Source organism: Artemia franciscana, chromosome 6 (genome assembly GCF_032884065.1).
Source record: "Artemia franciscana chromosome 6, ASM3288406v1, whole genome shotgun sequence".
In the NCBI taxonomy this organism is placed as follows: domain Eukaryota; kingdom Metazoa; phylum Arthropoda; class Branchiopoda; order Anostraca; family Artemiidae; genus Artemia; species Artemia franciscana.
The window spans coordinates 1,384,401-1,400,506 of record NC_088868.1 but is presented as its reverse complement, the minus strand read 5'-3'; the positions used below and the strand labels follow the sequence as shown (position 1 = coordinate 1,400,506).

The 16,106-nt window shown below is 33.7% G+C and overlaps 1 protein-coding gene and 1 long non-coding RNA gene across 3 annotated transcripts in view; one reads left to right on the top strand and one right to left on the bottom strand.

The window, feature by feature from the left end:
• The window catches only part of LOC136027892 (putative defense protein 3), a 90,308-nt gene extending 85,708 nt beyond the window's left edge, over positions 1-4,600 (top strand). The window contains exon 3 of one of the 2 annotated variants that reach the window (XM_065705322.1): positions 4,442-4,600. In XM_065705322.1, the coding sequence (XP_065561394.1) occupies positions 4,442-4,525 (84 nt within the window). In that variant the 3' untranslated portion in view covers positions 4,526-4,600. The remainder of the gene's footprint in view (positions 1-4,441) is intronic. The other variant, XM_065705321.1, reaches the window with a different exon arrangement.
• LOC136027896 (uncharacterized) lies at positions 4,529-15,865 on the bottom strand. The gene is made up of 2 exons (XR_010617687.1): positions 14,946-15,865; positions 4,529-4,798 (listed from the first exon to the last, which is right to left on the bottom strand). It is a non-coding gene; the product is annotated as an uncharacterized LOC136027896 (long non-coding RNA).
• Between the last annotated feature and the right edge of the window lie 241 nt (positions 15,866-16,106).

Sequence of the window (16,106 nt, the reverse complement as noted above, 5' to 3'; positions counted from 1 at the left end):
TTGTTGACACAGTTTTTATAAATTAATTTTAACAAAGGATGAGAGAATTACTGGTCATGACGCATAATTAGCTCCTTTATTTTGGTTTTATTAAAACCAAGCTTTATCATATGATTTCAAGTTTTAGACTAATTAAAACCAAATAAACGAAGGATCAGGTTTGACAAGCAAAAAAATACAGGGGAAAAGTAATGAAAAAACAACTACTGTAAAGTTTTAATCGTATTTACACTGCTTCCATAAAATCAAGCCAAATACTATATCTTGCCAATATCACTACCACAAAATCAGACACATGTTGAGACTAATACAAAACTGATCGAAAGATATAAGTAACTAATGATAGTTAAATATTTAATAAAAAATAATTATTGATAATAAAGTATCAGCTAGTGTATACTTATCTCAAATATTGACAAAAATTTAATTCCCAACTTTTTTGGTATTTCACCTTTTCGTAGGCTCTCAACTGCCTTTGAAATTAACGTTAATCTTTCAGAAGAACCATAATTGATTGTGGTCTGGAACTTGAAAATAAAATTAAGTTACTTGTAATTTGGTATTATGATTGCCGTTCCTCAAAATGACAACTAAAATCTATCTAAATCTAAATAAATCCAATTGAAATTTGTAAGTTATTTCCCAGCTAAATTTCACAACAGTCCAAAATTCTTCTTGAAAACGAGAGCCTACATTAGTTCAAAACAAATCACCAATTACCTGATTCCCACATAATTAACTACCGTTCATTTAACTACTTAACTACTAATTTTTGTTTTTGGTTTGAAATTACGCATATTGACTACTGTTTTGACATTTCTAGTTTGACATTTCTGTTTTGGCATTCGAACCCTAGTTTATCGTACATTATTTACTTGATATTTTGAATTGGGTGTTTTAACGCCACAGCGGTTTTCCACCACCGTATGTTTTCCGCCACCCAGGGAATCTTGCATCATCAGGAAGATCAGTTGGGTCAGAATAGACAGGTTAGGTTAGTCTATGCCTATGTCTATGTTTTTGTCTGTGTCTATGTCTATGTTTATGTCTATGTCTGCTCTTGTATCTATGTCTATATCTATATCGATGTCTATTCTGATCTAGCTGAATTAAAAGGTGGCGAAAAACACATGTTTGCTGAAAACCACGGTGGCGTTAAAACACTGCTAACGATATTTTCTTACAGCCAGACCATGCGTTTTCAGTCATACCGTCTGCATCTGAAATTCAGGTTTCATATGGGAATTTGTCTAAATGTAAAGCCCAGGTCACAGCCAAAGTTGTCAATAAAATCAAAATTACGCAAGACTACAGCATCAATTATGTTCGTCGTTCGTAATTTTTCGAGTTGAATACTGTTCGACTTTCAAGCATAAAATTGTTGACTGACCATTCAGAGTCAAGATTTAAGGCATAATTTTAAAACTAGAAAAGTTGGAAACTTAATTCTTTCTTTGACAGAATCGGACAAAATAACTAGTGCTAGTAGATACCAGTTGGACACAAATTTGTGTTGGTGGCAACTCTTCAAACTAATTTCTTGTAATTTTTATTTTCCGCTTCTTAAATACAAGTGTGGTGCTTAAAATCAAGAAAAATGACATGTTATTCATAAATTTGACTTTTTTATCGACATATATGGTTATGATGTGGCTTGGACATAAGCTTCCTAGACTCATTGCGACTGAGTTTTTAGAGTCAGGCCAATAACCCACACCACAAACAACACTTCAAGAGTGTTATCTCAATAAACATAGCATTACAAGTCCAACGTACCATTCACTCGGCTAGAGTGGCAATTTTGATATTGCTCAACTAACCACTGATGGATGTTTGATAAAAAGGATAATTTTAAAAGTTCAAATAGGTCAAAAGCTTGATAGATTGGAGTTAAAGATCGAAAACGGGTTTTCTTGAGGGGGGGCTAAAATCAATTGATAACCTTTCATCTCCTTAGTTTTTCCTAAATGAAAACAGAAAATAAAGGAATGATTTTCTAAAAGATTTCATTTACTAGTTATTTAGAAAACTGCAAAATATTGCCACAATGATAACAATTAAGTCTTCTGATAGGAGTTTTGAGTATGGTTTAAAGGTGGTTTAACAAAATTTAAGATTTAATTTATGAGTACGGTATAAAGCAGACACGTAGACGTAGGGAGGCTTTGGGCTTGGTTCCAAGCAAATAATTTCAACATATCTGAAATATTTAAAAGTTGTATACGTTTCCATATAACTTGCAATTTTTTTGGGTTTTAGCCCCTTCCCCACCGAACCATAACTTCTGCATATTTATCTCTTCTGAAGATTATAGCTAAAGAATTAGAATAACTGAAAAATGTAGTTTCTTCCTTAATCCTACGCCGAATTACTGGGTATGCATATGACTAAAATAGCTATTAAAAGGCCAGAAACTTGCCATGAACCAGAAAGGCCAGAAACTTGCCAGTTCTTATCAGTCTGCTTTTTTCACCGTCGCCGCTGTACCAGTAAATGTGAATAGGGTGGTATTTTGACGGACGCATTGGGTGGTAAAATAAACGATTGGCATATTTAAAGCTGACGGTGGTAACGAAGCCACCCACTGTTACTACATCCATCGTTTTTTTACCGTTTCAAACGAAATGGTGGCCTAAGTAAATACATGCATGGTTACACGCTTGTCGTCCAGTCTACTGACGACTAATGTTGTTTCGCATTAAAAAATTTATGGTAGTATTATTTTATTATGACCTCCTTTTTAATTTTGCTTTTAAAATGCTTGCAAGTTACATTTTAGAAAAAAAGTATTTAAATTTTAAGTAAATGTATCACTAAATCCATATCCTTTTTCTTTCCTCTCTCTTGGTTCTTTAAGTTTCTCATAGTTAACAAGTCCCGAGGGGTTGCCCACTTCAACCGCCTTGAGTACTTCTTTGAGCGCCATGTTCGTCCTAAATTTTAGAAAGCTCTAAACTTCATCTCTCCTTTTATTCATCGGATGAACCTTCAAAGTCGATTTTTTCGCCTTTTTTTCAATCATCGACGAATTACAGTTCATGGAAGAAGTTGTTCTCTATTCATCTTATACATAATACTATGAATGAAAAATACTCGTGCTCCACGGGGTTAGACCTCTGATTGGCTTATGTGACGTTGGTAGAATGTTAACCGTTCAGTGTGTAACCCTGGGTTCCCACTACTACGATTTACGAATTGAAAGAAGGGTTATAGAACCACAAAATGCAAGAAACTGAGAAACTAATAAAAAAAATTTCAGAATTTTTTATGTTCTTTTAATCCAAGATTCTAATCGTAAACACCTAGGGGGATATTTCAAAGGCAATGAACATACAAGGTAAAAATTATATTTTTAATTAGGCAAAGCTAGCCTAGGCTAAAACAGGTTAGCACTTTGAACATTATTCTTGGCATCTAGAACTTGATTTAGTCTATTCCTATGCATCTGCTGTTTAAATAACCCAGAATGTTATTTGCAATTAAAAGGCTGCAGTGAACATTTTACAATTTTTCTGTATCTGATATCCATGAGCCATTTTGTGTTAAAAAAAAGTCGCATCAATGGGACCCAAGGGAAAACGCTACAAAACTTTAGAGCGGAAACGGTCAAAAAATTCGATCGGCAAAAAAGACCAAGTATGTTTCCGACCTGAATAATCGGATCTGTAAAATCAAAAACAAGCGAATGCCAATCTCGCTAAATACCTGTTTTCTAGGACAGTATTCTAATTGAATTGTCGCAGTGCTTATTGAAAAAAAAGAAGAAATCACCAGTGCTACAACACAAACACAGAAACAAACACACACCATAAAACCAAGCATAAAAAATATAAACTATAAAATATAATAATAAATAGTAAATATGTCTAGCTTGGGTGAAATTTTCGAACGGGTAATTATGCATAAATTCAATAGTGAGTGAGTGGATTTCTCTTCGGCAATTTGGTTTTTATAATGGTAAAATCACAATAGATACAGTATATAATATAATAACCTTAGTTAAGAATAATAAGAAGAGAGATTTGTATACTTTAGGTTTATTTTTTGACATAAGGGGGCTTTCGACAGTGTTTGGCATACAGGCATGACTAAAAAAAAATATATTTTTAATAATCAGTTCTGATAAATTATTTTCAATAATCAATTCTGTAAAAGCAAAAACAAGCGAATGCCAATCTCACTAAATACCTGTTTCCTAGGACAGTATTCAAATTTAATTGTCGTAATGCTTATTCAAAAAAAAAAAAAAAAAATCACCAGTGCAACAACACAAACACAGAAACAATTTCACACCATGAAAAAAGGAGAAAGGAGAAAGGAAGACTGTTTTTCTACTCTAGTAAATTAAATAGATCAGTATTTGAACGAGACCTTAACTTTACTTATATTAAGAATCTGTTTTTGAATTTGCAACAGTGGTAACAGGACATTTTTATTGCAGGTTAAATTTAAAGCAACAGTTGTCCGTGATTTCAGCCACTTCTGGGTTGATCTGCCATCAAATCCTGTTACTGTGGAAGACTAGACATTTTACTGCAGAAAATGCTATTTATTATCTCTATTTAAATAAAAGATTTGTCCAGGTTTTTCCTTCTCGATGCAGCAGCTAGTGAACAGGATTAAATTGGCTCTCATCTTCTTTTTTTTATGTATATTGATGTTCTGTAATGTTCTTTACAAAATTTTGCCTTCAGGGGCATAATTTGCAATGGGGCAGAGGGTGGGGGGTAACAGTCCCCTCCGGAACCAATTATGCAAACCTCCTGACTTCAGGTCTTCCCCGGCTGAAATTTCGTTTCTGAAACAAAAAATTAAGATAAGCGTGCGTAATTCAAGTATCCAGAGAAACAAGTCATTTATCTTTTTAATATTTTTGCCTTTATGGTAATATATGACTCATTTTCAGTTTTCACTGTCATTTTCAGTTTTCACTGTCATTTTCACTTGACTTGGTAAAATTGGTTCCAATTTTGTCCCCTCCCCTCCCCCAGGATTTTGACGAAACTACGTCACTGGTTGCCTTCCTGCTAAGTTGACTAAAAGCCTTTTAAAATTACGAGCCCATTCCTCAGTAATCATCGTTATTATCAAGTAATTATTATCATAATAATTACTTAATAGTTATTGACTATATGAGTAATAATAATTACTTATAATAGTTATAATTATATAATAAATATTAGTATCAAGAAGAATTAATTATGCTGCCTCAAGGCTGTTATATTTATTACTGGATTTACATATTATTTAAAATAAGACATAAGATGACACTTTCTTTCAATTATCTATTTCTTTCCCCTCCATAAGGCATTGGACAATCTGTTTGTATAAAACTTGAAAATCCGGAATTTGATTAAATATGGGAATGCTGCATAAGCCGTGAAGATTAAATCAGTAAAGGTAACAATTCTAATAAAACTAATATAATGCCTAACTAAGTATGAAAGCCTTTTGAGAATGAATTTAATTTTTTTTTCTAACAAAAATAAAACTTTTTGTTTGATAAACAATTACTGATAAGAAAATCTGATTAGACGATTTTTGATCAACAATGCCGACAGTGCTTCCACTTTCCCAAATTTTCGGGGATTTCCCCGAAAATCTAGAAAAATCCCCGAAAAAAATTGACGTTCCCCGAATCCCCAAAAACTCCCAGAATTTCTTTCTTTTCCCTTTATCTACCCAAAAATAGAAAAAGTGGAAGGCTCATTGTTCGTTCCACAATTTTAATACTGTTTTGTACCTTTATACTATGGTACGCTGGCGAACGTATGATATTGAAAACTCCATTTTGCAAACCAAAATGGGAGTAAAACAATTGGATGGAGATTCATCCTCCCTTATTGTGAATAAAGGAATGGCAAAAATGTTGTCTTATGTCAAGGCTGATGCAACTGCCAAAGAAGAAGCTACGATTATCAGACAATTTGTCACACTCTTCTACTTTTTCAAGCTGTTTATCGTTTTTGAATCGCTCACTGCTACTTTGTTTCCGGAACCCCAAAAACAAAATACTTTGAAGTGATTTTTATTGCTTTATTTTATGTGATAATAGACCAAATATCTGATGATTTTATCTCTATTTAGCATTTAAGGTTCTATGTAAATATGGCAGTCATCAGATAGTTCATGGTAACAGACTGCTACTAAAGAGAACGTGGCTCAATAGCAGTGGTAGATCCATGCGAGGGGGAATTATTGGTACGCCTATTTTTAGTTGTAGCACGTGTGGTGGAAACCCTGAAAGATCTATGGAATTTAAAAATTCAGATGGATAATTAACCGCTTCATTTGGTTCCAAAACTGTGTCGACTGACTTGTAAAGGACTGCCTGGTCTCGAATCTTGGTCAAAACAATATTGTTGATTTCGTGGACGTCTATATTTTTGGGTGCGAGAATCGCTCTTTCACTTAGCCATTTATTATTTTTATAATTTTTTAGAATATTCGGAAATACTTTTTCAATCAATTCATTTTTGGACGTCACTAAATTACAGAAATCAGCAGGTAGTTGTATACGTCCTGAAATTGAGTCTACTGGGAGCTTTCCGTTTCCCATTGCCAGCAATTGATCTGAAAATGTTTGACCAGAGTCATCGTTTTGCAATCGGACACGCATATTTGTAGTTAATTTTAATATCTTTACGTGTGCCCATAAATTAGAATTTTTCAGGCAAGCATTCATTTCGTCTGCAGGAGTTGATCTAGGTATTATAGGTAATGTTTGCCTGAAATCTCCCGCAAGCAATATTAATGTGCTGCCAAAGGGTTTCGACTTCCCTCGCAAATCTTTCAAGCATTGATCCAGAGCCTCGAGCGATTTTTTGTGTGCCATTGTGCACTCATCCCAAATAATAAGTTTGCATTGCTGCAATACTTTACCCATCCCAGAAGATTTGGAAATATTGCACGTGGGAGTTTCTGTAGAATGCAAGTTCAGAAGCAATTTCAAAGCGGAATGAGCAGTTCTTCCACCAGGCAGCAATGTTGCGGCTATTCCGGACGACGCAATTGCCAACACTATATCATTTTTTGATCGAATTGATGCCAGAATCAGTTTTATCACAAACGTTTTACCAGTACCTCCTGGCGCATCCAAAAAGAAAATTTCTCCAACGTTGTTATCTCCAATAAATTCAGAGCTTGGCATGCACTACGGTAAGTGTCATGTATAGTACCATTTACAGTCCTCAAATACTCAAAGGATGTCGGACCGGATACATTCACCAAAAGCAGGCGTAGAAAGAAGCATTCATGTTGATTGGGGTGAACGGTGTAGAGTCTTCCTATCGTGGTATCTTTGAAGATGGTAGGTTGGCCGTCGACTGACTTACCCTGTTTTCGACGTTCAAATACTTTATTTTTAGTATTCCACGTGTAATACGAAGGCACTTCAGTATACAGCAGTTTTTTTTGCAAAAGAATCATTTTTGCAAAGCGAAAAAAAAGCTGTTAATGTTGTATCCGGCGGATTCAGGACTCTTTGTTGCACGTTGGTTTCCGTGAAATAAACACGTTGACCATTCTGTAAATGTACCGCTAAGTGAACAACAGCTGGACTACGTTCATGTATCGGAAATGAAAGAATTCGCCAAACAGCTTCATTACTGCTTATGTATCTTCCAGCCTGATATTGTACGATTTCATCGAAATCTTTGATTTCGGGCTGCAAGCCAAAAACTGCCATGTCACTGCCTTTGTTGACGTATTTACATATGTATTTGATTGCCTTTACGGAGTTACAGTATTCAACGTTTATGTGTGCATTAAATGTTTTTGATAACAATGGGGAATATGGAACAACCCACTGGTTATCTACTTCGATGGTGGTACCGTTACGCTTCTTTATTGTTGCTGTTTTACCGCCATCTTCAGTAGATCTTCTTCTATATTGTGGGTAACCATCATTGCCAGTAATTGTGTTTGACACTAAAAGTCGAGGATATTGTTTTGTGCACCTTCCTTTGGCCATGCATGGTGAATTTTCGTTCAGTGCACCGCAAGGTCCATGTATCATATTTTTTACAATAATATCATGTAACCCCTTATCGACATTTTTATCAGGTATTTAAGCGTCACCGTCAAACGAAAAATGACGACAACTAATTTCATGACGTCAGTCAACACAGAAACATGACGTCACCTGATCCACAGAAAGACAGACAGACAACTTATTTTTATATATATACTAGCTGTTGGGGTGGCGCTTCGCGCCAACCCAACACCTAGTTGGTGGGGGCGCTTCGCGCCCCCCCCAAGCCCCCCCGAGCGCGTAAGTCGTTACACGCCATATTAGTTACGCGCCATTGTAGTTGTGTCCCTATGTCCCACCTGTGAATATAGATAGATATATATATATATATATATATATATATATATATATATATATATATATATATATATATATATATATATATATATATATGTTTTTAACTACGTAAAACTTGCGAATATACAACATTCTTTGCTGTCCCATTGTCTGTGCATATAAATAGATTTTCAGGTTTACCGACTCTTGAACATGCAACATATAATGGTCCATGGGAAAACAATCCGTATTCAGATCTATACCTCATGATTCTAATGATTGCCCTTGAGCTTTGTTGATGGTGATTGCTAATCGACCATTCCCTGAGTCGCCATTGTCATTTATATATCCCCCTGTGCACCCCGGCGTCCCCTTTGTAGTTATGTCCCTGTGTCCCGGTCGTCATTTATATTCCCTGTGTCCCGGTCGTCATTTGTGTCCCGGTGTTCCAGTCTGTGATTTCTCTTTGAGTGTCCCGGGCGTCATTTATATTCCTTGTGTCCCGGTGTCCCGGTGTCCCGGTCGTCATTTATATCCCCCTGTGCCCCCCGGCGTCCCCATTGTAGTTGTGTCCCTGTGTCCCGGTCGTCATTTATATTCCCTGTGTCCCGGTCGTCATTTGTATCCCGGTGTCCCGGTCTGTATATACATTCGTTTTTTAGTTTTGTTTTTCTCCTTTATTTTTTTCCTTTTTTCTTTTTTTTCTTTTTTAGTTTATTTAGATTTTTAGATTTTTTAGTTTTTTTTATTAGTTTTTAGTTTTTTTGTAGTTTTTACCATTTTTTTAGTTTTTTTAGTTTTTTTTTTTACTTATGTCCTGGTCGTCATTTATACTCCCTGTGTCCCGGTCGTCATTTGTGTCTCGGTGCTTTGTTGATTGCTAATTTATATTATATTTACATTTATATTTTTTATATTTATTAATATTTTTTTAGTTTTCTTTTTCTCTTATTTTTCAGTTTTTTCCTTTTTTTTAGTTTTTTCTTTTTTAGTTTTTAGTTTTTTTTTTGTTTTTTACCTTTTTTTAGTTTTTTTTAGTTTTTTTAGCTTTTTAGCTTTTTTAGTTTTTTTATTAGTTTTTAGTTTGTTTTTTTAGTTTTTGCCTTTTTTTAGTTTTTTCAGTTTTTTTTTAGTTTTTAGTTTTTTACCTTTTTTAGTTTTTTTTAGTTTTTTAGCTTTTTTAGTTTTTTTTCTTTTTAGTTTTTTTTGTAGTTTTTACCTTTTTTAGTTTTTTTTCTTCTTTTGTATTAGTGTGAAATAATTCAGACGTCATATGCGGACAAACACGACGTCACTCGACAGACAGACAGACAGACATAACCCACAAACAACTTATTTTTATATATATTTATTCATATTTTTTTAGTTTTCTTTTTCTCTTTTATTTTTCAGTTTTTTCCTTTTTTTAGTTTTTTTCTTTTTTAGTTTTTAGTTTTTTTTAGTTTTTTACCTTTTTTTAGTTTTTTTAGTTTTTTTAGTTTTTTAGCTTTTTTATTTTTTTATTAGTTTTTAGTTTTTTTGTAGTTTTTGCCTTTTTTTATTTTTTTCAGTTTTTTTTTAGTTATTAGATTTTTACCTTTTTTTAGTTTTTTTTAGTTTTTTAGCTTTTTTAGTTTTTTTTCTTTTTAGTTTTTTTTGTAGTTTTTACCTTTTTTAGTTTTTTTCTTCTTTTGTATTAGTGTGAAATAATTCAGACGTCATATGCGGACAAACATGACGTCACCTGATCCACAGATCCACACACAGACAACTTATTTTTATATATATAGATATATATTTAACTACGTAAAACTTGCGAATATACAACATTCTTCGCTGTCCTATTGTCTGTCCATATAAATAGATTGTCAGGTTTACCAACTCTTGAACATGCAACATAATAATTGTCCATGGGAAAACAATTCGTATTCATATCTATACCGCATTTTTCTAACGATTGCCCTTGAGCTTTGTTGATGGTGATTGCTAATCGAACATTCCCTGTGTCCCCGTCGTCATCTATATATCCCCCTGTGCCCCCGGCGTCCCCGTTGGAGTTGTGTCCCTGTGTCCAGGTCGTCATTTATATTCCCTGTGTCCCGGTCGTCATTTGTGTCCCGGTATCCCAGTCTGTAATTTCTCTTAGAGTGTCCTGGTCGTCATTTATATAGATATATAGATACAGTTTCATTTCAGTTTTTTTTCTTTTTTAGTTTTTCTTTTTTAAGTTTCTTCTTTTTATTGATAATAAACCTCAAAATTTTGGGTATCTGTTTTAAGGTTTTCGAATTACCTTAATCTTTTGTCAAAATATATTGAAACATTTGTGGAATTCCCAGTTTTTTTAGTTTTTTCTTTTTTTTTAGCTGTTTAGGTTTTTTTTAGTTTTTTTTCTTTTTAGTTTTTTACCTTTTTATTTTTTTTACATTTTTCCTTTTTAAGTTTTTTTCTTTTTTTAATTTTTTATTTAGTTTTTTCTTTTTAGTTTTTTTTTGTAGTTTTTACCTAGCCAAGGTTCGAACCTACAACCTCTCCTATATATATATATATATATATATATATATATATATATATATATATATATATATATATATATATATATATATATATATATATATATATATATATATATATATATATATACCATCTTTATAAACGAGTAAAAACTGTATATTTATATACGTATGTATGTATTTTTCTCGAAAATAGTTCCATACTTTTTTCGCGAAAATTGGCATCTTGGGATATTCTGGCCTAAAAAAAAACGATCTAGATAGGTCAAAAGTTCAAAAAATTTCGTCAAGAGCCTTAATTTTAGAAAAAACCATTTATGTGAGTGACGTCATTTTTACATACACCAGTATTGCAATGATGTTGTTAAATTTATGTTGAAAAAATTGAATTCTTGAAAAGAATTCAAGTTCAATTCACAATCGCTAAAGTTATTACGTAAACTGCAAAAATACTTACGGTGGCAGAGCAATAATTTTAATGTTTTAATTCAAACTAGAAGAATACCTGAAAATTTTAAATTAGTATGTTTTTAATTTAGTATGTTTTAGAAATCGTTGTTAGAAAAACATCATTACCAATTTTCTTTTCTCATAAGTTTCTCATTGAACCAGAAGATTTGAAAAACATGGAAGCAGATCAAGTTGATGAACTTCAAGAAAAGCTTGGAATCAAGGTCCAAATAGAAATCGACTTTCCGGATGAAGCTGGCCGAGTTAAAATTTTAAACGAATACACAGAAGTAATGAAGAACAACCACATTCTAGATCCAGATGTAAATATTGGAGAGCTTGCTTCCCTTACTAAAAACTTCAGTGTGGTTGAACTTGCCGCTCTAGTTCAGGCGGCTTTCTCATGGACATTGTTTCGCTCTGTAAAAATGTCGACAAAAGAAGAAGATGAATTCGAAACTATTCCTGATATAGACAACGTCTCCTTAACAAGGGACGATTTCTTTGACGCACTTCTTGAACCAGAGGAAGTGGAAGTTGAATTTGAAATTGATCACGATGGTGTAAATACCATCTCCTTAACAATGGATGATTTTAAGAACGCTCTTGACCATGATGTCAAACCAGCATTAGGATACGACTATCACCTTATAAATCAGTATCAAAACGGAGGTATAATTAAATGGTGTGAGGAAATACCAACTATCATCAAGACTGGAGAGAATCTAATAAAGCAAGTTAAAAATGGGTCTCATGGCAGTCTTGTTATTGTTGTTCTTGAGGGTAAACCCCAAGCCGGGAAAACTGCACTTGCTGCTTATATTGCGAAATCGTCGAATTTCTCCTACATCAAAGTCTGCGCTTCAGAAAATATGGGTATACTTATTCAAGATGATAGACGTAGAGCAATCAAAAAGTGTTTTGATGATGCTTATCGGTCTCAATTTAGTTGTATTTTGATCGACGAAATTGAAGAACTTCTAGGTTATAGTCCCATTGGTCCTAAATATGACGAAGACATTTTGTCTGATCTGAACATTCTTTTGAGGAAAAAACCTCCCAAAGGAAGGAAATTGCTGGTTATTTGCACTAGGAGCATATGGTCCGATTCGGACAAATCTGGAATCAAACATCTTTTCACTAATTGTCAAAGTCCCAAAAATGTGAAAGAGTCTCAATTTCCCAAAGTCTCAATTGTGAAAGTCCCAAATATAGAAAAAGTGGATCAAATCGTATATGTACTTAAAAGAAGTGAGATGTTTAGCCTTGAAGACTGTAACCAAATTAGAGAAGAAATTGGTGAAAGAAGGTTCTCTGTTGGGATAAAGCGGCTGCTATTCCTCCTAGATTTATCTAGTGTAAAACGACAACCAAAAAGACTGATTGAAATACTTGAAAACCAGGGCATTCTGAAAGATGTAGATGAGGAGTGAGACACCCAGGAATGAGACACTGTCAGAGTTAGAGAGATTGAAATACTTGAAAATCCAGCGAATTCGGGAGATGGGGCTCAGGAATGAGGGACAGTCAGAGTTAGAGATATACTAGCGTAGTATTCTTTGGTATTAATATTCTGCAAAATTCTTTGGTATTAATAATTTTAAGCTGAATTTCCCATTCGCTGCAAATTTTCACAAATAGTTATTACGTCTTTTATTCTTGGGTCACATCAGACAGTAAATTCTGAAAAATTAGATCTTTTTTCGTTATTTTAAGCCTTTCTTGCGCAAAGAAAGCCAACAAGTTTAAAAAAACATTAAACAGAAAATCAAAGTGATGAGAACACTCTAACTATTTTCCCATTCTTTATTTAAAAAAAAAAAAAAAAAAATTCTGCGTGGCACTATTTTGTCAATTTTAAAAAGAGGAAAGTCACCGATTGATTGTTCTTGCTATCGACCTATTACTGTATCTTGTAATATTAGTAAGGTTTTTGAGTATATCCTTCCATTTTTGACTAAAAATATTATTGAGGATGAGAACCAATTTGGTTTTCGGAGTGGGGTGGGTTGTCAGCATGCGCATAAGATTCTGTCTTCTCTATTGGCTGATAATTCTTCTAAGGGAAATGGTCTTTATATTTGTGCTTTGGATCTTTCGAAAGCGTTTGATAGTGTGGTCCATAGTCAGCTCATTTTTTCCTTGTATAATTCTGGGGTCAATCTCTCTATTATAATGCTTCTTAGGTTTTGGTATTCAAATTCGTTTCTTCAATTAGGATCTGCACCAGACACTATTATAAGAATGCGAAGAGGTGTTAGGCAGGGTGGTGTTCTGTCCCCTACGCTTTTTAAGATCTGTATTTCTAGTGTGCTGGCTAAGATTTCAGGTACACACCTTTCTGGTCTTGCGGATGTTTCTTATCTTGCGTATGCTGACGACTTGCTTCTGATTAGCCGTTCCAAAAAGGGTCTTTCCCATACGGTCTCTATAGTTTCTGATGCTTTCTCTGATATTGGCCTTTCAATTAATATAGATAAATGTGAGTTTCTTCCCTATAACTGTATTACTGCTATTCCCCTTCACTGTAATAACTTCACTATCCCTCTTGTTGATTGTATTCGTTGGCTTGGTATCTCTATTACTAACAATCTTTCGAGCTTACGTCAGCGTACTGTTTGTGATATAAGTAAAAAGATTCAGATTGGTTATGCAAAAAGTGTTTCAAATAGAGGGAAGTATAATAGACGTGCGCTAGCTAAACTTTTTTCTACTTTCTGTGATCATTCTGTCCTTTATGTTTCAGGTCTTTTCCCCCTTCTTAATAATGGTAATTTAAAAAAAAAATCGGATAAATTATTTCTAATTTTGCAAATTTTTTCTGTATCTTCCACCTTGGACAAAAAACCGGCCTCTTGTTAAAAAATTCTCAGTTCCTGATATAACTTTAAAGTTGGAGATTCTTCACAGACAACTCTCCAGTACAGCTTCTGCGCGCCTATCCCCTCACCAACGTCTTATCCGTTTTTTTCGTTGACTTTGTGTGTATTTGTTTTTCTCTTTGTGTTTTTTGAATTTCATTTTTTGTGTGTATCTAATGTTCTTTTTTTTCATAGTTCGTTATTTTGTTTGTTTATTTAATTTTTTGTATTAACGTAAAAAATTTCTATTGTCATTACTTTTCATTTTTTGTATGTTTTGCTTTTTTTGTGTGTATTTAATTGTTTGTACTCCACATTTTAATACTTTCATAGTGTTGTTGTGGGTAAGAAATAAATTATTATTAAGTATAGGCACAAGACATGACAAAAAGTTGAAAAGAATTCAAGTTCAATTCACAATCGCTAAAGTTATTACGTAAACTGCAAAAATACTTACGGTGGCAGAGCAATAATTTTAATGTTTTAATTCAAACTAGAAGAATGCCTGAAAATTTTAAATTAGTATGTTTTTTTTAGATAAGAAAAAATAGGGATCACATAGAACAATTGGTTTTTAAAAGTTATAAAAAGGTATATTCGTCGTTAATTCTGCGGTAAAATACTATAATTAAGATCCGTAACAGATCACAAGGCATCCTACCTCCCCTGAGTGTCCCAAATGATCCGAAAGTCCTACACAGCGTCGGGACAAAATTTACAAGTAGTCAATTTGAATCAAAACGGCGTCAAGGGTATCCATCGACGGAAGAATTTCCGTCATGCTCTAAGAATCAATGTGTGCAAATTTACAAATGCAGCATTCAATTTGCTTACCAGAGGAATCCTGTCGTATTCGTAGACCCATAATAAAGCCTCAAATGGACTGATCAGCAAAATGAAATAAAACCTCTGCATACCAGACCCCTCTCCAAGGCCTCAATGAGATGATATCCTTACGGTAGTAATCAAAGAAGTAATTAACTACTCCTTCGTGACCTGAAAGCAAGCCAAGATAGAACAAAGGTAAGGTAGCATTAATACAAGTGGTTTCAATCTGCACGGCTAAAGGCTCCAAAGTGATACTCTTGATTCGATGTCCCCAACAACACCCCCACCCAAAATTCGATAATATAAGAATAGTGTACCTTTGACTCGTAATCATTCGAGAATTATTAAGAGAATGCAAATTTTGGGAATTGGAACCCCTGAGCAAAAGTACATTACAAATGTAACAGAGATACCATTCGAGTATCTTTATCTTTTCCATTAATATTCTTAATTAAAACAGCAATATCCTTTTCTTTCAGTAACGCTCAGATCCACCGATGGTGTCCCATTTAAAGGATTTTTTGTCCAAGCACAATCAGAGAATGTGGACGGCTCATTTGGGCAATTTTTGATTCATCAAGGACCGGGTCATTATGGTAATTGTGGGAATGGAAAAAGAACCAGTGTAACACACGCTGATAACAATAGAAAAGAGAAAATTCTTTTGAAATGGATTTCACCGTCTAACTTCACAGGAGAAGTGAGTCTCGATATTGTTTTTTTTTTCCTCTATTCAATTTATTCTTTAAAAAATCAACAGGGACTATATTCTATTTTGAAATCAAAGTATTTAAGAAATGAAGAAACGGGGAGGATTTTCAGTCAGTTGAAAAAAGGGCAAAATGAAAAGAAAAAACGTAAACTTTTATAAAAAAAAACATAAAAACCTATAAGCGAGAAACCAGGATGATTTTCAGTCAGTTGATATAAAGCTAAACGAAAAGAAGACGTATATATTTTGGTGGCAAAGACCTCCGCCAAGCTTTTCCGGGTGCTAAACAAAAAATACAAAAATGCGAACTGTTGAACTCTAACAAGACAGATTGTACCTTATCATTTTGATTCTGATCACTTGCTCTCGGTTCAAAAAGAGGTTGTTTTTCATTGTATTAAAATATCATTAACTGAGTTTATTGAAATATCTCCGTTATCTCACATGGGTTGAAT